This window comes from Peromyscus eremicus, chromosome 1, assembly GCF_949786415.1.
Source record: "Peromyscus eremicus chromosome 1, PerEre_H2_v1, whole genome shotgun sequence".
Taxonomy (NCBI): Eukaryota; Metazoa; Chordata; class Mammalia; order Rodentia; family Cricetidae; genus Peromyscus; species Peromyscus eremicus.
In genome coordinates this window covers 52,738,021-52,758,743 of record NC_081416.1, presented here as the reverse complement: position 1 = coordinate 52,758,743, position 20,723 = coordinate 52,738,021, and the positions used below count along the sequence as shown (strand labels likewise).

Here is a 20,723-nt window from a genome sequence, read left to right as displayed (position 1 = left end):
CTTACAAAGATTTTTATGCTTGAAATAGTCCAGGGCTGAATTCAGGTTACCGTTTTGGGTCCAGGTAAATCCCAGGCCAGCCAGTTCTGTCCATTTCTCTTCCCTCCCAGCCCTCTTCTCCTGTTGACCCTGCCAGTATTTGTCAGCTCTCAAGTCTGGCCACTGGAAGTGAAGGGGGCATGTGAGGTGCCACGAACTGAGCCACCCTGTTCAATGCACAGCCTGTTCCCACATTCTTACACAGAGCCTGACCCACTTCCTTCTCTGTTGCAGGTCAGAGAAGCTGTCAAGATGGTAGGCATTGCTGGAGTGGGCTTGGCAGCCATGGGCCTCGTTGGAGTCATGCTCTCCAGAAACAAGAAACAGAAGCAATGAGTTGAATGAGCACCCAGCCTTAGGGGCTCTTCTTTTGCTAGAAGGTTTGAAGTTTGACTCCTAGATTCTACTGTTTTATAATTAGGCTTATTTTCACAGGCCACAATAAAGCACAAGAAGGGAATTTTACTGGCTGGATGCTGCAGTAGTTACTTGGTGTGAAGTCTCTGGAGGGAAGCTGTCGACTCTGCTCTGGGCAACACCCTTTCCTGCTGGTTCCTTCTCTTTGCTGTAACACCCTTTTGCACTGCAGAAAACAGAGTCCAACACTATTAAATGAAGGGCATTTCTGTGGTATGCCAGATACTGCAGTATGCCAAAGGAGACAGTCTGGATACGTAGAAATGGAAACCTCCAATAACCAGGGCTCGAGTGGCCTAGAACTTGATCCACCATGGCACCTTAAGACTCAGGAGCTGGAGTCTATGGATATTCAGTGGAATGTGAAAGACAAATCCTCCAGGTCTGGGACTGTAGCTCAGTGGAAAGGGTGCTGTCCTAGGATGTATGAAGTTTTAGGTTCAATCCCTAGTACAACCCCTTTCCACAGAGAAATTCAGGATATATTTGGCTGCTCTTCCTAAAGCCTTCCAAGGTCTGTTCTAGTTAGGTGTCTATTGCTGTGATAAAGACCAGAAACAACTTGGGGAGGAAAGTGTTGTATGAATCCTAATCAGTCTTATAATAAAAACCCGGAGCCAGATATTGGGATAAATGCTGAAAGATCAGAGAGACAAAGGAAGATTCCACTACAGAAACTTCTCACCATTACCGAAGCCTCAGGCTGAAAGGGAAGCGAGATCCAGTCTCCTCGAATCCTCTGACTGAATGTCTTTGAGTCCTCAGCCAAAAGGAGCCGAACTCCTGTCTCCTCTCACCTTGTATTCCTTTCTCCGCCCAGCCATATCACTTCCTGTCTCAACCTTCATGGTGCTGGGATTAAAAGTGTGTGCCACCACTGCCTGGCTTTGTTTCTCTTTTAGACTGGATCAATCTCATGTGGTCCAGGGTGGCTTTGAACTCACAGAGATCCAAAGGGATCTCTGCCTCCCGAGTGCTAGATTAAAGGTGTGTGCCACCACTGCCTGGCCTCTGTGTTTAATCTAGGGTTTATTGGCTTACATCTCCCTAGTCATAGTCCATTGAGAGAAGCTGAAACGGGAAATCAAGGCAGGAACAGAAGCAGAAATCATAGGGAGGGGGGTTGCTGCTTACCGGCTTGCTCTCCATGGCTCACTCAGCTTGTTTTCTTATACGACCCAGAACCACCTGTTGAGAGGTGTTACCACCCATGGTGGGTTGGGCTCTCCCACACCAATCGTGAATCAAGAAAATGCCAATCTCCTGGAGGCATTTTCTCCACTGAGGTTTTCTCTTCCCAAATGACTCCAGCTTGTGTCACATTGAGAAAAATCAAGCAGCATAAGGTCCTTCTGCCTTGGCTCTTCCTCCTCCTCAGCACTCCTGCTTTTCCACCACTAGTCCTGTATTTCCACCTGCCCTTCTCTTCCCACCTCAGCTCATTATCACTTACACACTCAGCTCTGAGTCCCCAAGAGAGAATGTGATTGGCTCAGTGCACTACAGAGCTCAGCCTACACACTGGCTGCCTTTTGGTCAAGTGGTTTCTACTAAGTCAATTAGCTGTGTCTTATGGCTCAGAGTCACATGGTACAAACATTGCTTTCAGACCTTAGGGATTTTGGGGGCAACTGATACAGCTGTTACCTAGTGCTCATCCCAGGACTCAGGCAAGTCACCTTTGCAGTTGATTAAAAAAAAAAAAAGGATTTATTTTTTATTTTATGTGTATAGGTGTTAGCACATATGTATGTGTGCCATGTGTGCACAGTGCCTGTGGGGGCCAGAAGAGGGCACTGGATACCCTGAAACTGAAGTTACAGATGGTTGTGAGCTGCCCTGTGGGGAACCAGCCTCAGATCCTCTGCAAGTGCAACAAGTGCCCTTAGCTGCTGAGCCGTCTCTCCAGACCCCTGAAACTGTTGGTTGGGATTGGCAGATATTCACAGTGACTGTTCCAGGGGACTTCTGTGGGCTCCTCAGAAACTCTCCTCTGGGGCCAGCTGCCGTTCCTCCGCAGGGCCACGATGCTTTCACTAGGTTGCAGATGTTGCCTTGCACTGCCGGTTATCTGCAGACATCTTGTCCATTACAGCCCTAGTCAGGGTACAGGATGGTCAGATACCATCTCGCTCCATGGCACCTTTCCCCTGCCGTACCCATATCTCACACAGAATACACATGTGCTCTCCAAGTCCCAGCATCGAGAGAATAATTTTCTTTGGCACAGGTTCCTTCCTTAGTGTCTCATGCCAGTGCTCAAGTTCCTCAAACCCAAGGAACCCGGATCCGAGTTCAAAGGACAGATATCTTGATGCACCCTGCCCACCACCCCAGTGTGGCACAAGGTGAAGGGGACACACTGAGGGCTTCTAAACCAACAATGGAGGGGAAAAGAAGGAGAATAACCAAATACAAGAGAACCAAACAAAACCTCCGCTGTCAAATGAGAAAAAGCAACCCAGGGCCGTGGAAAGGGCTCAGAAAGTAGAGGCATCTGCCACCAAGTCTGTTGACCCGAGTTTGATCCCTGGGACCCACATGGTGGAAGGAGCAAACCAGCTCTGAAAAGTTGTTCTCTGACCTCCACATATATACCATCACATTGGTGTACACATGACTGCATTCACTACATGTGTAAATGTGATAAAAAGTTGTAAAAAAAAAACAGAAGAAAATACAGATTTTCAGGCAAAATGATTACTACACAGAGAAAATAAAAAGGTCCTGATTAAAGTTTCAACTTAAGTATATACTAATTCTAAATTCATTTGCATTTAATAGTCTCAAAGTAGATCATGAGTTCTTGGTCACTTATGAGGGGAAATCGACAATTTGCCATCAAAGCGGGAGATCAAAACACATGCTTTTGAGGTTGGAGAGATGGCTCAGTAGTTAAGAGCACTGGCTATTTTTCCAGGGGGCCTGAGTTTGGTTCCCAGCACACACATGGCTGCTCACAACCATCTGTAACTCCAGTTTCAGAGGATCCAACACCCCTTTTTATCCTCCATGGGCACTGCACACACAGACATACATGCAGACAAAACAACCATATACATATAAAAAATACCTTAAAAAATGCATATCTTCTAGGAACTGATAATGCAACACAAAGATATAGAAAATTTGAAAAAAATTGGCAAGAAACAGTTTCAACAGACATGCACAGTATAACTGTGAAATTCAAATTCTAACTAGATACACAGGCATATTTATAAAAATTAATGATACACTGGTGTGGTGGTTTGAATAAGAATGGCCCCCATAGGCTCATATATTTGAATGCTTGGTAATCAGGGATTGGTACTACTTGAGAGGGGTTAGGAGGTGTGGCCTTATTGGAAGAAGTGTGTCCCTGGGGAGTGAGGTTCCAAAAGCCCAAGCAAGCCCAGTGTCACACTCTCTCTTCCTGCTGCCTGTGGATCCAGATGTAGAACTCTCAGCTGCCATGCTTCCCACCGTGATGACAATGGACTAAACCTCTGAACTCCAAGCAAGGCCTGATTAAATGTTTTCCTTTATAAAAGTGTGGGGACCCACAGAGACTCTATAGTGTGGCCTTATTCCATCCTGACTCAAGGTCAGAGAGTCTGAGCTTGTTTTGCCCCGCATGGCTGCATAATAGGATGTTTTGGCCAAAGGCATGGTTACCAGGTATCTTTATCCTTCAAGGCCTAATTACAGGATGCTTTACCATAAGGTGTGGCTACTAGATGTTTTGAGAATTCTAAGCTGCTATTGTGAGCACCATTCATGTTTTGCCACTCAGCTCCCAAGTAAATCACACACAGAGGCTTCTTCTTACTTATGAATGCCCAGTCTTAGCTTGGCTTCTTTCTTGCTAGCTGTCCTTAACTTATTCCATCTACTTTTTGCCTCTGGGCTTTTCTGGTTTTCTTATTTCTGTAAGTCTTACTCTTGCTCCGTGGCTTGCTGTGTAGCTAGGTGGCTGGTCCCTGGAGTCCTCCTCCTTCTCTGGCTCCTTGATCCCTTCTCAGAGTTCTTCTTCTTCTTCTTCTTCTTCTTCTTCTTCTTCTTCTTCTTCTTCTTCTTCTTCTTCTTCTTCTTCCTCCTCCTCCTCCTCCTCCTCCTCCTCCTCCTCCTCCTTCTTCTTCTTCTTCTTCTTCTTCTTCTTCTTCTTCTCTCTCTCGATATATCTATATCTATATCTATATCTATATCTATCTATCTATCTATCTATCTGCCTGCCAGGCCCACCCATCCTTTCTCCTGCCTTGTCCAGTTCTTTATTAGACCATCAGGTGTTTTAGACAGGCACAGTAACAGAGCTTCATAGAGTTAAATAAATGCAATATAAACAAAAGTAACACACCTTACGATAATATTCTACTATAGTAAGTAACCCCTAACCTATATTCCTGTAACCCCAATGGAACTCATTGGTTCACTAAGCTGGACTTTAGTAGCGTCTTTTGTGGGCTCCTTATCTGGGGCAAGTAGACATGTTTGCAGTGTCTCCTCAGGAAAAGTTTTGATACACAACAGGGACCTACACTGTGGAAGGAGAACACTGACTCCCAAAGGTTGTCCTCTGACTTGCACCTGTGTGTCATAGCAACATACCTACAGGGTTGTCAGAAGCCCTAGGACTGGAGTTACAGATGGTTGTGACACCTTCCCCAACACACATGGGTACTGGGAAACAAACTCAGCTTCTCTGCAAGAGCAGTAGGTGCTCTTAACCTCTGAGCTCTCTCTCCATTCCTGGTACACGGCATTTTAAAAGGGGCTGAATGTGAGTTTCTTTTGGGGATAGCTCCTATGTGGACCAGAGAAACAGAGGGTTTTTTGTTTGTTTGTTTTTGGTAGGTTTTCACGTAGTTCAGGCTGGCCTCCAATTCACTGTGTAGTGAGGATGACCTTTAATAACTTCTGAGTCTCCTACTTCCGCCTCTCGAACACTAGGGTTATAGGTATGTGCCCCCATGCTTAGTTTTGGGGGGATGGAACAAGGGCTTCATACATACTAGGCAAGCACCTTGCCAAATGAGCAACATCCCTGATCCAGTAAAACTTGTGATAGTTTGAATGTAACTGACTCCCATAAACTCATAAGGAGTGGCACTATTAGGAGGTGTGGTTTTGTTGGAGGAAGTGTGTCACTGTGGGGGTGGGCTTTGAGGTTTCCTATGCTCAGGACACCACCCAGTGTCACAGTTCACTTCCTGTTGCCTTCTGGTCAAGATGTAGCCAGCACCATGTCTGCCTGCATGCCACTCCCTACCCCCACCCCACCCCTGCCATGATGATAATGGACCGAGCCTCTGAAACTGTAAGTGAGCCACCCCAACTAAATGTTTTCCTTATAAGAGTTGCTGTGGTCATGGTCTCTCTTCCCAGCAATAGAAACCCTAAGACATTTGTTTTTAATCAAATGCACAAGACTCTTCTAAAAAACTCTCAAGGAAAGAGACCAGCTGGGGATGCCCAGAGAACAAAGCAAACGAGAGGGGTGAAAATTGCTCTCTGTATATAAAATTATAAAATTACTTATTTTAGTGGCTCAATGACATTAATCAAAATCTATATATTCTTCCTTCTTTTGTTGGCATATAAACAATTTCCACCATCACAAGCAACAATGGTAACACACGCCACTTGTTCACCTTTGCACATGTGTGTGTTTTAGTTTCAGTACTTATTATTTAGATATTACATAACTGAAACTCCTTTGCAACAAAAAAGGGGCTAACTTATTTATATGTGTGTGTGTGTGTGTATGTGTGTGTGTGTGCGCGCGCGCCTGTGAGTTTATATGCACCTCATGTGTGCAGGTGTCTGTTGAGGTTTGAGGACATCAGATTCCCTGGAACTGGAGTTACAGACAGTAGTGAGCTGCCTGATGTGGGTGCTGGGAAACAAATCCAGGTCCTCTGAAGAAGCAGTACATATCTTTAACTGCGGAGCCACCTCTCCAGTCCATCCTTTTCAATTTTTAAGGAAGAAACTCACCATTTAGCAATTGGTACTGGGCCCACAAAAACATTATCAGATTTTTCATGCTCTGAAATGTCCTGCTCCTAGGGTGTGAGATTGTGTCTTTCGCCCTGAGGCAGCGGATTCCTTACACTACTCTGAGCTGACCTTAGTGAATCCTTTATCAGTGTCTTCTACCCAGTGACCAGGCACAGCCCTGGGCATATCAAGAAGATTACAGAAGCACAATCAAGAGATAAGTGTCCAAAGTCCATTCTGAGTCCAGATTTTACTCCCTGCCCTAGTCCAGCTGTTGGGGGACTGAGCTGAACCCCACTGAGTTCAGGCTGTTTGTCCTTGGAACCACTGTGAATCAGGGGTTGTAGGCTGATGGAAAGGGATTTCAGAGTTCAGATTGCTAAAGTTGCACTGCGCTTTTATTTCCTTAAGATTTATTTTTATATTACATATGCGTGCTTCTGTTGGGGTTCTGTGTACATTTGTGTATTTGTTCATGGAGGCCAGAGGCATTAGATCCCCTGGGACTAGAGTTACAGGTGGCTGTGAGCTGCCCAACATGGGTGCTGGGAACTGAGCTAGAATTCTCTGTAAGATCAGGAACCTCTTCTGACCACTGAGCCATCACTTCGGCCTTACACTACACTTTCAGTATTTTGTATTACATTTTTCTTTCTTTGAGATAGGATCTTTCTCTGTAGCCCTGGCTGGAACTCACTATGTAGACCAGGATCACAGAGATCCACCTGCCTCTGCCACTGTGACTGACTACTTTGCACTTTTACAGGAGTACAAATGTGTTGAAGGAAATAGGAGAGACAGGATTACAGAGCTGAGTGGGGTGGGGTGGGGGTGTTCTTCTTTTAGCTGAGTCTGAATACCCCATAGTTCATTACCTCATGGAAGTCTCCAAGTACTCTCTGCTACACCAGACACAGGGTGAGCCTGACCCTGCAGGACTGGGGCCTGCACAGACGTCCTGTGTCTCAAAGACCAGTGCAGCAGAGAAAATGAATTTTTCCACAGCAAGTGCCATTTTCCATAAATGCCTTCTAAAGACAAACTCTGGAGTTAGGTGTGCCCAAGGCGTTTATAGAAGGGAGTGGTCTGGGTACTACAGATGCTGTCATGAGAAGTTCCAGAAGATTTAATGCCTCCATCTGGAAGGCAAGGTCGTATCTACCAGCTGCTATTGTTTCTTTTGTGTCAACTTTTGAATATTTCATTTCAACTTCCTTCATTCTCTGTTGGGATATGTTGGGAAGATAAGTAAAGCCTGCTTCCACACATGTCTGAGGATTTACTAAGCATGAAAGACCTAACCTGAATGTAGGCACTGATAGGCTGGCAGCCACAGAGGAAAAAGAAAAAAGCAAGCTAGCTAGTGTGGGCACACCCCACCCTCACCTCCTGGGTCCTGGCTGTCATGATGGGAGCAGCTGTCCTCCAGCCTCCGTGGGCTCTTTACCATGATGTGTGGAAAACTCTAAAACTGGGGCAATATAAATTCTTCTCTCCTTAAATTGTCACAGCCGTGAAAAGTCTAACACGTGCATTGTTTGGTGGTTTGAATGAGAATATCCCCCATAGTCCAGACGTTTGAATACTTGGTCCTTTGTGGGTGACGCTGTTTGGGAGGCTTAGGAGGTGTGGCTTTGTTGGAGGAAGCATGTCACTGGGGGATGGCTTTGGGAGTTTAAAGACTCCTGTCACTTTGAATTTGCTCTCCCTTTTACCTGCTTGCATAGTTCAAGATGTGAGCTCTCATCTTGCTACTACTCTAGCCATCATGCCTGCTGTTTAGCAAACTTACCCCTCTAGAACCGTAAGTTCAAATAAACCCTGCCTTCTACAGGTTGCCTTGGTTACGGTGTTTATCACAATAATAGAAAAGCCACTAATACATATAATTAAGTAAAATGACAGGCCAATTATAAACAATAATACAAAATGATACATATTAGTGAGTAAAATACACAATGTATTTATTAAGATTCATCAACACCATATGAATTTCACTCCAAAAATTTTAAGACAGTATATTAGAATTCTCTTAATATAGTTTATTTCATTAGTAGATTAAATAAATAGGATTATATTAATAAGTGCTGCTGAGGTGCTAATGCAAATAATGAATTATATATGTGTGGGAACTGACAAGTTTATTTAAAAAATTTTTTTTTGGTAGGTTGAGACAGGGTTTCTCTATATAGCCCTGGCTGTCTGGAACTTGCTCTGTAGACCAGGCTGGCCTTGAACTCAGAGATCTGCCTGCCTCTGCCTCCCTAGTGCTGGGATTAAAGGCATGCACCACCACCTGGCTAATTTTTCTTTTCTATATGGGTGTTTTGCCTGTGTATGTCTGTGTGCCACATTTATGCAGTATCTGTGGAGGCCAGAAGAGGGCATCAGATCTTCTGGAACTGGAGTTACTGAAAGGTGTGAGTTGCCATATGGATGCTAAGAATTGTACCCGGGTCCTCTGGAGGAGCAGCCAGTGCTCTTAATTGCTGAGCCATCTCTTCAGGCCTTAATAAGTTTATTTTAAAAAAATACTGTGGTGTATAATAAAGGGCTGAGGAAAGTTGAGGAAAAGTTGTATGGAGAATAAATAATTTCTCTACAGAGTTTTAGGGTTTACTTTAAAGCTGTAAGAAAGCCATCAAGGTATGTAAGCAGCCACAGGATTTGCTCCTGGCTAAGTGGCATGTTGCCCTCCTGTTGTTTTTGCCATGAAAGCTGCACACTCTCTACCTCAACCTACCAACCTGCCATCTCTTCTTTGACCCAGATTCTTCCCAGAATCCAGGGCCTTGGTGTCTAAGAGTTATCTTCCAGCCATCTTTTTCCCTGACCTCTAGTTTCCCTGGTTATGATAAAGGCACATTTGCAGTAAAAGCTCCTCTCCCCTGGTATTTATTGAGTTTTTTCATGATAGATGTATGATCAATCTTGGTACACGGATCAGGGAAGAAAATGGCTCTCTGTTTAGAGTATAGAGTTATAAAATGGCGAATCCTTCATCAGCATCCTCCACCCAGTGACTTGACACAGCTGTGGGCATGCAGATGGGATTACAGAAACATTTCCAAGAGATAGAGTCTGAAGTCCATTCTGAGGTGAACCCAGATTTTATTTCCAGGAATAGACCAAATCAAACCCTCTACAGTCTTCTTTTTTCCCTGGTCTACGTGCTCTGCTAAATACAGTCATGTATCATTTTATGACAGGGAGAAATTCTGAGAAATTCATTATTCGACCATTTTGCCACCGTGTGAACATCACAGGGTATATTATACAAACATAGATGGTATTGCCTCTGACCCACCTAGACTATAATATAATCTTAGGTGAGATTACTGTTGTTTACATGGTTGGGTGCCTAAAATGTGGTCCCATTATCAGTGTGTTTTTCTGGGATGTGGTTATTTCGCTTTGGCCAAAACTATGCAAGCAACTGTGGTGTTTGTCACCTTGGGCAAAGGCTTCACAAACTGTTGAGCAACTGTAGATGAAATTCAAGTTTAGATGGAAATGTGAGTGTAGAAGGTATGTGTTGATCATAGGCCTGGGGCTTATCTTCTCACACTCATTTGCCTTCTCAGTGGCTGGGCCTGGATAGGGTTTCAGCCACATGGCCCCATGGAGTGGTGGAAAGAGGGCCAAGACAGAGTTTGAATGCTGAAGAGGAGTGCAGAGACACCACACTGACCTGGGCCCTTGTTTTCAGAATTGATTAAAATGCAATAAGTGTGTGTGTGTCTTTGTGAGGTTATAACATTTGTCCCCCTTGAGTACAGTCTAGGAAGATAGAGCCACCAAGCTCCTGATAGAGGAGGCACAGAGCTGTAAGCCTTCCCTAGCCATGGGGCCCTGATGCTCTTGCAGACTCAAGCTTGTGATGTGAACTAGGCCTGCACAGTGATGACAGGTCAATGGTCCGGTGAGGACGGCAGGGTGAGGCTGCACTGTGGAGCCCTGGCTGCAGCTGCCCTTCCTCTTCTCTGACTGGGGTGCCCTTGGAGCTCTCCTTAGTAGTGGACACAGTAGAGATGGACACTTCCACTGATCCTGAGCTCCCGTAGCTGCTCCAGGGCTTTCTGGTCCAGGCTGGTGGCCCCCAGCCCCTGCCCATTGAGTGCCAGCTTCAGCCCTCCCTCCTGGCACAGAAGCAGTACCTGGTAAGAATAGCTTCAGTGGGTGGTGGGCTTCCAGACAGACCCTCCCTGGTGTACTACTATAGAGATCCCCCTCCACTGAGGGGACACAATGATCAGAGACAGTCAGGTTCAGGGGTTAAAGTTCACCATCTGCAATGTTGCTTTCCCCTGGGAAATGTTCTCAACCCTGCCTACACACTAGAGCCATAAAGGGAGCTTGAGATCAAGTCTCATGTACCTCAGGCTGGCCTCCAGCTTCCTATGTAGCTGAGGCTGGTCTTGAACTCCTGATCCTTCTGCCTCCACTTTCCAAGGGCTGGCATTACAGGTGTGCTCTATCACACCTGGCCTTTAGAATCTTAGGGGAGCTTTTAAAGACAACTGATGCTTGGCCCCATCTGCATTCATCATGCCTATGTTTCTGGGCCCAGCATCTCTGGCATCAGCATAGAGGACCGAAGGCCAATGTTTGGACGTTCTCTCTGTGGAGCTGGCTCTGGGTACCTAGCCCCAGGGTATTGGCTTGCTCCTCTATCCCAAGATCCAGCCCACAGTCTTCAGATTACTATGGGAATAGGCTCAAGGAGAGACGTGATGACTTGGCTCAGACCTACCTCAAAGAATCGCTGGGGATAAAAGAGGAAGGGGGCTGAGATCAGCTTCTTTCGTCCCCAGGAAGACACCCAGGCCAGTGTCCTGTCTGTGAAGGAAGCTCTGAGTGTCACAGGAACATGGGTGGCCCCATCCCTCAGGCTCAGGGTGAAACTACAGGAAGGAGGCAGAGAAGTGGATCAGCCTCTGTTGCCTACAGGCTGTCGTATCTCTGAAGGAGAAGGCTGGAGGCAGGAGAGCCACTGGAGGATTAGATAGCTTCCAAGAATTAAGTTTCTGTGTCAGGCTCTGGGCAGAACACTTGGACACATAACAGCACAGAGGCATAGACAGCACGTGAGTATCATACTTGAATCCCTGACTGGAAGACTATGGGGGCGGCGTAATTACTTCGTTGGAGCCTCAGTTTATTGCCCTGAAAATGGGGACAGCTGTGATCACAGCAGCAGCTAACATTTATTGTTATGTGTCATGTTGTGGTTTAATGCTTTTGCAAGAGCTTAGTGGTAAGGACCAGGCTGCAGGGTTTATGCTCTGACTTTAGAGCTTCGATCTTGGACAAGCCACTTCATCTGTAAATTAGGGAGGATAAGCATGCTGTTCCCATCTTGGGCTGTTAGAATTAAATGAAAGAACATGTAAGTTGCTTGTGTAGAAAAATAAATAAGTACGGAAATGATATTATTTGCTTAGATAGTATTATTACACATACAGCATCTACATCTTTGTGTGTGTGTGTATGTGTGTGTGTGTGTGTGTGTGTGTGTGTGTGTGTACACACACGCACTAGAGGAGGGTGTCAGGTGTCCTTCTCTAGTTCTTTATGCTATTTCTTTGAAACAGGCTCCCTCCCTGAGCTTGGCGCTCCAGCTTCTCAGTGAGGCTAGAGGCCAGGAAGCCCCAGCACTCCTGTCTGTCTCCAGAGGTGCTGCGGGCTATGCGTGTCCCTGGCTTGTTCCAGGGGTGCTGGCACCTGAACTCCAGCCCTACATTTGTGTTGGGAGTGCTTCTAAATGCTGAGCCATCTCTCTAGCTCCAGAGTTTTGATGGGCATCTCAGGGAATCTCTTACCAAGTCTAGGGCTCTGCTGGATGGGGTCAGGGTGACATTAGGGGACATGGAAACCTCTAGTCTAAATGGACCTAAGCTACAGGTCAGGTTTGAACACTCACTGGAGAAGAAGCCAGGAAGCATGCATTTTCGAACTGCCTCCAGGTTCTGGCTTCCAAGCACTACCGCACACTTTCTTTCTAGGGTAGCTTGTTTCCTAAACCAAGCACTGTGACGACATAGGAGGCCATATCTCCTCTTTGGGTCTCAACTGCAAGGGCTCTTTTCTGGGACTTGTGATGTGAAGCTAGTTCACTCCACAGGGAAGCAGCACCCATAACTGGGGCTACTGTTCCCAACTCCAACTCGATTCACCGTCTCTACAACCTGGGCTAACTCACTTCTCTTTGCTGTGCTGTAATACAGGGCTAAATGGTGGTGCTGGAAACTTAACCGTGAGGCTGGCCAGCCAGCCAGCCTGCCTGCCTGCCTCCCTCCCTCCCTCCCTTACTTTTTCATTTTTTATTTGTTTTTGAGACAGGGTTTCTCTGTGTAGCTTTGTGCCTTTCCTGGAACGCACTCCGTAGCCCAGGCTGGCCTCGAACTCACAGAGATCCGCCTGGCTTTGCCTCCCAAGTGCTGGGATTAAAGGCATGTGCCACCACTGCCCGTCTCTTTCTTCTTCTTAAAATTAAATACTTACTCTTTTGGCTCTTGCAAGACCAATCCTCGAACTACAATGACTTGCCCGGGCCAGAGACCCCGAGGAAGAGTGCGTGAGCAGGGCACCTCCTGACAGACAGAAAATGACTAAGATGGTGATCAGAGTGGTGTCAGGGACCCAGGAACGCCAGGGCAGGTGAGTCTCTCTATAGGCTTGCAGCTAGGAGACTCAGTCCTGCTTACACCTGCTGCAGACCTGCTGAGAGCCAGCTCAGGCCCCTCCAGGCTGTGCTCAGTGTCCTGGTGCCTTCTACCACAGATGTGCTCTGAACTGTATGTAGCAGACATGCAGTGGTTTGTCACTCTGCCACCTATGAGCAACTGGAGGTCTGGGACTAGAGGGACCTCCTTGCCTTGGCACTGGGCCAGTCACAGGGAAGTATTAAATACCCATGTGCAGAGTAAGTGAAGAGGGTCAGTGAAAGTGGAGTTCTGCCTGGAGCTACCTCACCCTCCCGCTGGCTGAAGGTCTCCACAAAGAAAGGGAAAGCAGGAAGTCAGGGAGCTGAAACTCTCTACCTCCAGGAGAGACCTAGAGCGAGGCTCACTTACCAGCCTGGGGCTAGACAGCAGGAAGGGCTGAAGGAGAGAAAGAGGCAGGGGAGGTTGTTAGCATCTGCCTGGGCAAGGAGGTCTTCCTACTTTGCTTGCATTGAGGGACACAAAGAGATTGTGCCTTTCCGAGCAGCAGGTGAGTGAGTGGGCTCCTGGTGGAGGATCCTTTGACTCTTGAGATACCCCCCCTCCCATCTTTGAGTAATAGGGAAGAGTTGGAAGGACAGTGGAGCTGCCATCCCACATGTCTGGCAAGGTCATGGGTCTCATCTCCCGTCTTTGTCCTGTGAAGCCAACCACAGCCATCTTGCAGGGTTGATCTGAGGATCTAAAGCTCCATAGAAAGTATCTTCTGATGGGAGTCATGGGCCCCTGCAGGTAGCCAAATACCTTCAACCCATCTTCCCAAGCTTGCCTTGGAGACAGGAGGGGAGAGACAAATCTAGGCTCTCCAGGGACTTAAGGGAGCCAGGCACATTCCTGGTATCCACATCAGTGAGGGAAGGGGTCAGCTGGGCCTTGTGCAACCATGTGCAGGGAGGAGAGAGGCCAGCTGGCATCTAAGCACGCTTGTCCAGCCGTGCTCCCCAAAGACTCAGATATCCATCCCTGGACTCACATGGGGACGGAAACTCCTACAAATTGTTCTCTGACCTCCACACATGCATGCTTCCCTCATCATACACACATTGACATATCATGTATTCACACACACACACACACACACACACACACACACACACACACTAAATGTAATAAAAAATAGAAGGAAGAAACTCACATATCCAACTGGATACTCTCTGCTACCCTCCACAAATGGCTGTTAAGAAAGAAAAAAACAACTGTGAGCCTTTGGGACCACTGTAAGCCCCTGACTGCTTCTCACACCTTTGAAAGCTGAGTGTTGAATGTTCCTGTTCCTGGCCCCACCTCAGACTTACTGCATCAATCCAGGGCTGATTTTGGCAGTACTGGGGATTGAAGCTAGGGCCTTGTGTTTGCCAGGGCAGCGCTACCACTGAACCATGTATTTAGCTGAATTTTGAATAAGTTAATCGGGTAGATAGGATCCATTATCAAACTGCAGCTTGCATGGACCCTGATGTACCAAATCCTTTGCCCCCTCAGTGCTAACCAGACTGTACCAACAGGAAAGAGTCTTATCTATGGCCCTGAGCTTCCTCACTGTGGCCACCTTCTCTTCTTCCGCACCCCATTTATTTCTGACACCTTTGTGCACTTCCCGTCTCAGTTATCCGGGGCATAGAAGACCTTCCTCTGTCTCTCAGTCTGGGGTGAGTGAGCAAGCTCTAGATCTGTCCAGATCAGGAGAAGTCAGAGGCCACCACTGCCCAGCCTTGGTTCCAAGAGAACTTACATTGGTATTCAGGAATCCAACAGCCTTCACCAAAATGTCACCAAATATGCCCAGGGTGTCCACACGTGACAGTGGGAGCCGGTAGCGGTAGTGAAGAAAATGTTGTCCATTTACACTCACCTGGAGAAGCAGACAGAGCCCAGCTGAAGAGCAGCCCACTGTTCACTGTGTGCATAATCCGTCCCAGGCACTAGCAAGCATGCCTCCCTAGTTTTACTTATTTGTTTTTCCACAAACTCTGCAAGGCAGGTGCATTGTACAGATAAACTTATGTAATCTACCCAGGGTTGGAGCTGGTAGGTGGCAGAGCTGATACTGGGACCAGGGCACTGTCCAGGCTCTTTATCGATGACCGAGCTCTTCCCTTCTTAGACAATGTAGTCATCATCATCGTCCTTGCCACTACCTGCTGGAGACCTGCTTTGGCAGAATTCAGGTCCCAAAGAGGATATGTGGAATTCTGGGGGTGGGGTGGGGGTTGGGGGTGGGGAGACGGACAAGATCTGAGGGTGAATCAGGTTGGCTGTCGTCGAGTTTATTGAAAAAAGGCAATAGTTTAGCCACAGGTGAGATTGAAAGCAGACTCAATGATTCAGGGGCAAAAGTGGCCATTAACTTCATTACAGCATTTTCCCTGAGACAAAAGTGATAAGTTTAGCAAGTATCTAAATGCCTACTGTTCTCAAAGGTTCAGTAACTCCACTAGTAGCCCTCTTATACCAAGGAAGGGCCACAAGTTCCTCTTGCCAGAGATAAGAATAGTGCTTTTAGCAAGTAGGAACTTTCCTCAAGCCCTTGAAGGAATGGAGGTCCTTAACTAAATGCCTGACCTTGGGAAAAGGAATTCTTCTGGGGACCAGACACTCCACTACAATTTAAGAGCAATTTTCATTCCTGAAGGGGCATGGTGCAGCATTTGCACGGAGCTGTCCCCTAATTGTGCCCCATTTGTGTCTTAGTCTTACTATACAGGCCTGTTCCCCTCATTCGCTCCTAGGAGGGAAGATTCTCATGTCTCACTCTTTTCCCATTACACTGTACCACTCTGCTTTCTCTGTACTTATTAACTAAACTCTGGCCCTTAATGGCCTCAGGCTCTGGATCTGAATTGTAGGCATTTCATCCTTGGGGTCCAGTGTGTCCTTAGTAAATCTCTAACTTTCCTGTTCTTGGTGTAATCAGGAGGGCACAATGGGATTCCTGTGTGCAGAATCATCAGGCTATATGGTTCCACGGTAGAGGGGATTTTTTTTTCCTAGGAATTATTTTGTTTAAAGAGGCTGTCATTTTATACATTTTTCATTCTTCAAAGCCCACACAAAATTTCCCAAAGGAAAAGACATAGGAAACTCCCAGAACACATAGTGAGAATCATTAAGAGTGAAAGTTAAAAGGTGCTAGAGAACTGTCTGCAATGTTGAAATGCTGGAACTTGGTTAAGCAGCAATGGTTGCCATGTGGTCCACAGCAACCACCACCACCACTACCACCACCACCACTACTGCCACCACTGCCACCACCGCCACCACCACCACCGCCACCGTTCTCCTCCTCCTATCTACATCAAGGAAACCAAGGCTCAGGAAGTTGGGGATAATTTGTATGCATTAGGACTTCCCTTCCTCCAGCTGCCTTGTCTTGTAGAGCCTTCCGAAGGTCTCATTATCCTTCTATTAAGATCATAATGGAGGTCAAAGCCTGGGCATTAAGTTCTCTCTCCCCGTCTCCTGCTGCCTCAGCTGTAAGGGGATTGTGAAGGTATCCTCCTCAGACCTTATGGGGAGGATAAATGGGCACATCCTCATAAAGGGTTTAGCCCAGTGCCTGGCACCAAGCAGGAGTCCTCTAAGTGCTTGCTCTGACCGTGCAATGGAGCCCTCTCCCCACTAGATCCAGGGGTTAGTGCTTTCTTCTTGTTGTATGAGCCCAGAGCAGCCTCAGCCCCGTCTCCACAGTGCCGTTTATCACAGTGCCATGGAAAATTGGACGAGAGAAGGAATAGTGTAGGGCCTGCCCGTTCTAGACTGCTTGATGCCTACCCTTTATACTCACCTTCACCTCTTCGTTCTCAAAGAGGAAGAGGATGAGGAAGCTAGCACCTTTCTGCAGGGCGACACCGGGCCACCGGACCTCTTTTTGCCAGAGTCCACCTTGGAGGGTGTTGCAGATGACATGGGGTTTGACAGTGTAGAAGCGAGGGTTGAAGTGGAAGGCAATATCTGGCCGAGGATGCAGGCAGCACCCGCACTGGAAGTCCACCTGAAACCTGGTGGGGGTGTTGTGTGGCTTTTGAGATGTCCTTCTGGTCAGAGACCCACAGAGATTCTGAAGGTAGAGAGGAACTCCAGATTGATGCCCCTAAATCTGGGCTGTACCAAATCCTAGACAGTCCCCCTTACCTTCGTGCACGTAGAGGGACCACACCCTGCAGCATGACCATCTTGCCTGCATACAGGCCACCAAAAATTGTTGTGACATAGGGAACCACCTGAACAGGGGAGAGAAGCCAGGTGTGCCGACTGGAGTTGGAACCAGGGACTCCTGTGTGCAGGGGTGAGTATGGTGGAGAGAAAAGACCAGGGAACTCGGCTTCCCCACTGGGAAGTCAGTCTAGACTATTAGCTTGATGAAATTTACAAATACTACAGAAACACTTTTGGGAACATCTCTGAGGGATTTTCTAGGTAAGGTTACTTGAAGTGGGAAGATCCACCCTAAATGGGTACATTGCCTTTTCATAGGCTGCTCCCAGACTGAATAAAAAGGTGAAGGCCAGTGTGGAGTACAAGCATTCATGGCCTTTGCTTCTTGACATTGGAGTTGAGAGTGGCCACCTCCTACCACCTTCCCTGCCACGGTGGATGTGTCTCCCATGGCTGGGAGCCGAAACAAACCTTTCCTGCCTTACATTTCTTTTGCTGTATTTTTTTTTCACAGCAATGAGAAAAAGTAACTAATAAAACCTCAAGAGAAAAATGTCCTTGAAGAGAAGAACCCGTTTTTTCCCAGATTGATTACTTCTCTCATTGCTGTAACAAAATCCCTGACAAAAGCAACTGAAGGGAGGGTGAGCTTATTCTGCCTCACAGCTTCAGGGGTACAGTCCAGCATGACAGGAAGTCATGGCAGCAGGCGCTTGAAGCAGCTGGTCACATTGTATCCAGTCAGGATTCAGGCTGCAGTGAAAGCTGGCGCTTAGCTCAACGCATGTTTTTTATTTGGACCAGGATTCAGCCCTCAGGATGGTGCCACCCCACACTGAGGGTGACTCTCATTATCTTAAGGGAGTCTAGATAACACCTCACAGGCTTGTCCAGAGATCTGTTCCCATGGCAATTCTACATCCCCTCAAGTGGCTAGTCCAAGGAAACACCAGAGTTCTTTTCAAAGCTCTCCTTTCTTGGGCAGAGATGTCAAAACCACAATGCCCGGGGGAAGTCTAATCTAGCTTCACTGGCCTGTCAGAGCACTGACAGGCCGCTGTGTCCCCTCTGAGGCTTGCCATCCATTGAATGCCACCTGGGAAAGAAGCGTCTGAGGACTAGTGAATGTTCAGAGTTTAGGAGCTGAGAGGAGAAAAGAATGGAGAAGTTGGGAGCGAGCTGACCCTGATGTGGACTCTCTTCAGAGATCCCCAAGAGTGACCAGCCCCCGTGCCCCTCTGGGGCCCATCTTTCCTCACAGAGCAGTTGCCTGGCCTTCCTGAAGTATACACACACTTTTCAACTCTTTTTCTGGGTCTGTTCCCTCTCACCCTTTCCTCGTTCTCCATCCTGACATCGTTTGGCCTCCCCTCTCCTGAGTTCTCAGAGCACTTAGCTCACAACGCTAGCTTGGCCCTTGGCCCCTAGTAGAGAGGAGCTGGCTAGCTGGTTTCCCATTAAGATCACAGCCCCATGTAACTGGAGGCTCGTTGTCTTTCCCTTCAACAAGCTCTGCACTCACCTGAGCACAGTGGGAGCTCCGAAGAAGACATGTCAACAGGTGAACCTGGGGCAGGTCCACAGGGTCAGCCTCCGTGTATGACTTGTCAACACCCAGTGGAAATCAGAGAGCCCAGACCACCCCAAGGAGCCCTCCAGATGACCGAAGCAAGAGGTGATGGGAACCTAGGAGGTTTCAGGTGTTTCAGCCCATTATTCAGGCACCTGGGGAGATGCCAGAGGCCAGGCTCTTCACATGGCACGGTGCCCACAGCTTTGCAGGGTCCAGCAGCACAGTGGCTCCCAGTTCCCAGGCTCTTGGCAGAATGTGTTAATTAACTGAGTGACTGGAGGCCTCTAGGGAGGAGAGGACCAGGCCGGAGAAAGTAATAATCAGTGCTCATTAGTGGCAGTGCCTGCTGGGAGTTTGGCCTCCCTGTAGAGCATTGCTGGCCTTCAGAGTCTCCTGGGCACTGAACAGGAGGAGAGAGGGAGGAATTCCCACTATCCCTGATTGGGAGGGTTCCCAGGCCCTTCCTTCCAGCTTGGAGAAGCGGCTGCCCTTAGTCCTTAGTGTCCCTTTCGGACAACCCCACCTCCATTCTTCTAGCCACCCAGCCCAGAAGAGACAAACTGAAAAGGCAAAGACCCCGGGAGCCCAATCACTCACACGCAAGTTGGAATTGAGCTGATTAGTTACTGTGTTAAGCTTACCGGGTGGAAGACCGGCGGCTGCAGGATGAAGCTGTCAGGAATCGGGTCCAGATGTTCATCAGCTGACATGGGAGCAGGCGGGGCAACTCCAACTCAGCTGCCGACCCTGATTCCAGAAGCTCCGTCCCCCACTGAATTAACTCACCTTTCCCCAGGCAGGGTCTGGGTGAGATAACAGCTGCGCAAGCTGCTAGTCTCACCTCTTCCCTGTGGAGTCCTAATGCTTCTTGGGACAGACCTGGAAAGGGCAGTGGCCCACCTCTAGGGCTCACATCCGCGCACCCGCCACTCCGTCCCCAGCCCTGGTGGTACACAGCAGCAGCTTTGGCTGGACCGGGTCTGCTAGCCGAAGCTCCGCGTCCAGGGGCGGGTAGCGAGCACTCACTCACGGACCAGCTAACGAACCCATCTGCGTCTGAAGCACTTGGCCATTTCAAAGGGAAGCCTGGGGTTGGCTCATTTCAGCGAGGGCTCACCTGGGCCGACAGCGGCTCAGAGGAAGGAACCGAGGTGGTACACGTGTGCAGGTTCCTGAGAGGCCCCGCCCTCCGCTTCCTGGCTCCTCCTGCTCTCCTTCCTTTCTCTTTCCCGACTCCTTTTCTTTCAAGTTGTAAGGTCCCTTGAGACCATTTCATCATTAGCTGCAAATGCCGGGGACCAGCTGGGGTCACAAGAAAGTGGAGTGAGCAAAGGGCAGGGAGAGGAGGGTTCTCTTGGGCTCAGATAGAGCAGCCTGGGCCAGTGGGAATACAGCCTCTGCTCTGTGTCCTTCCACAAGTCATTTCTTCTCCCAGAACGCCTCCCCCACTTCGTTCACCTGTGGGTCAAGAGGGTGACCATGGCAGGGGCTTCCTTGTGTTTGAGCCTGGGCTTAGATAGCTGTGTTTTAGGAGAGGCCTCCAGGCCTGGTACAGATTCCAGTAAAGCTTCCCCTTTAAAAATAGCATAACTTCTCAACTTTAGCCTAAGTTGGGAGGTTTCCTGATCTAACCATGGGGTCAGACTTGGCAGCAGGGAGTTCCTGGCAGGACTAGGGTAGACAGAATATCAAGTGCACGGGGTGCAGAAGAGTAAGTAGTTCCTGGTACAGGGGAGAGGGAGCAAGTCGGGGGCCTGGGCTGAGGGATCTGGCGGGGCTACTTCACCAGATCTCCTCACCTAGAAGTCTGCCGGAAAGGTGAATTGTGGGGCCTC

The 20,723-nt window shown here is 48.0% G+C and overlaps 2 protein-coding genes across 3 annotated transcripts in view; one reads left to right on the top strand and one right to left on the bottom strand.

The window, feature by feature from the left end:
- LOC131909789 (phospholipase A and acyltransferase 3) overlaps positions 1 to 504 on the top strand; it is a 28,100-nt gene extending 27,596 nt beyond the window's left edge. For both annotated transcript variants that reach the window (XM_059261639.1, XM_059261631.1), the window contains one exon: positions 274 to 504. In XM_059261639.1, coding sequence (XP_059117622.1) covers positions 274 to 375 — 102 coding nt within the window. In that variant the 3' untranslated portion in view covers positions 376 to 504. The remainder of the gene's footprint in view (positions 1 to 273) is intronic.
- A 7,973-nt stretch (positions 505 to 8,477) lies between these two features.
- Lgals12 (galectin 12) lies at positions 8,478 to 20,234 on the bottom strand. Its single transcript, XM_059261620.1, has 9 exons — positions 19,530 to 20,234; positions 17,292 to 17,380; positions 16,945 to 17,158; positions 14,893 to 15,012; positions 14,296 to 14,334; positions 13,512 to 13,538; positions 12,940 to 13,028; positions 11,189 to 11,339; positions 8,478 to 10,592 (listed from the first exon to the last, which is right to left on the bottom strand). Exons 1-9 carry the CDS (start codon positions 19,596 to 19,598, stop codon positions 10,446 to 10,448), a joined length of 945 nt encoding a protein of 314 aa, XP_059117603.1. The 5' UTR covers positions 19,599 to 20,234; the 3' UTR covers positions 8,478 to 10,445.
- Between the last annotated feature and the right edge of the window lie 489 nt (positions 20,235 to 20,723).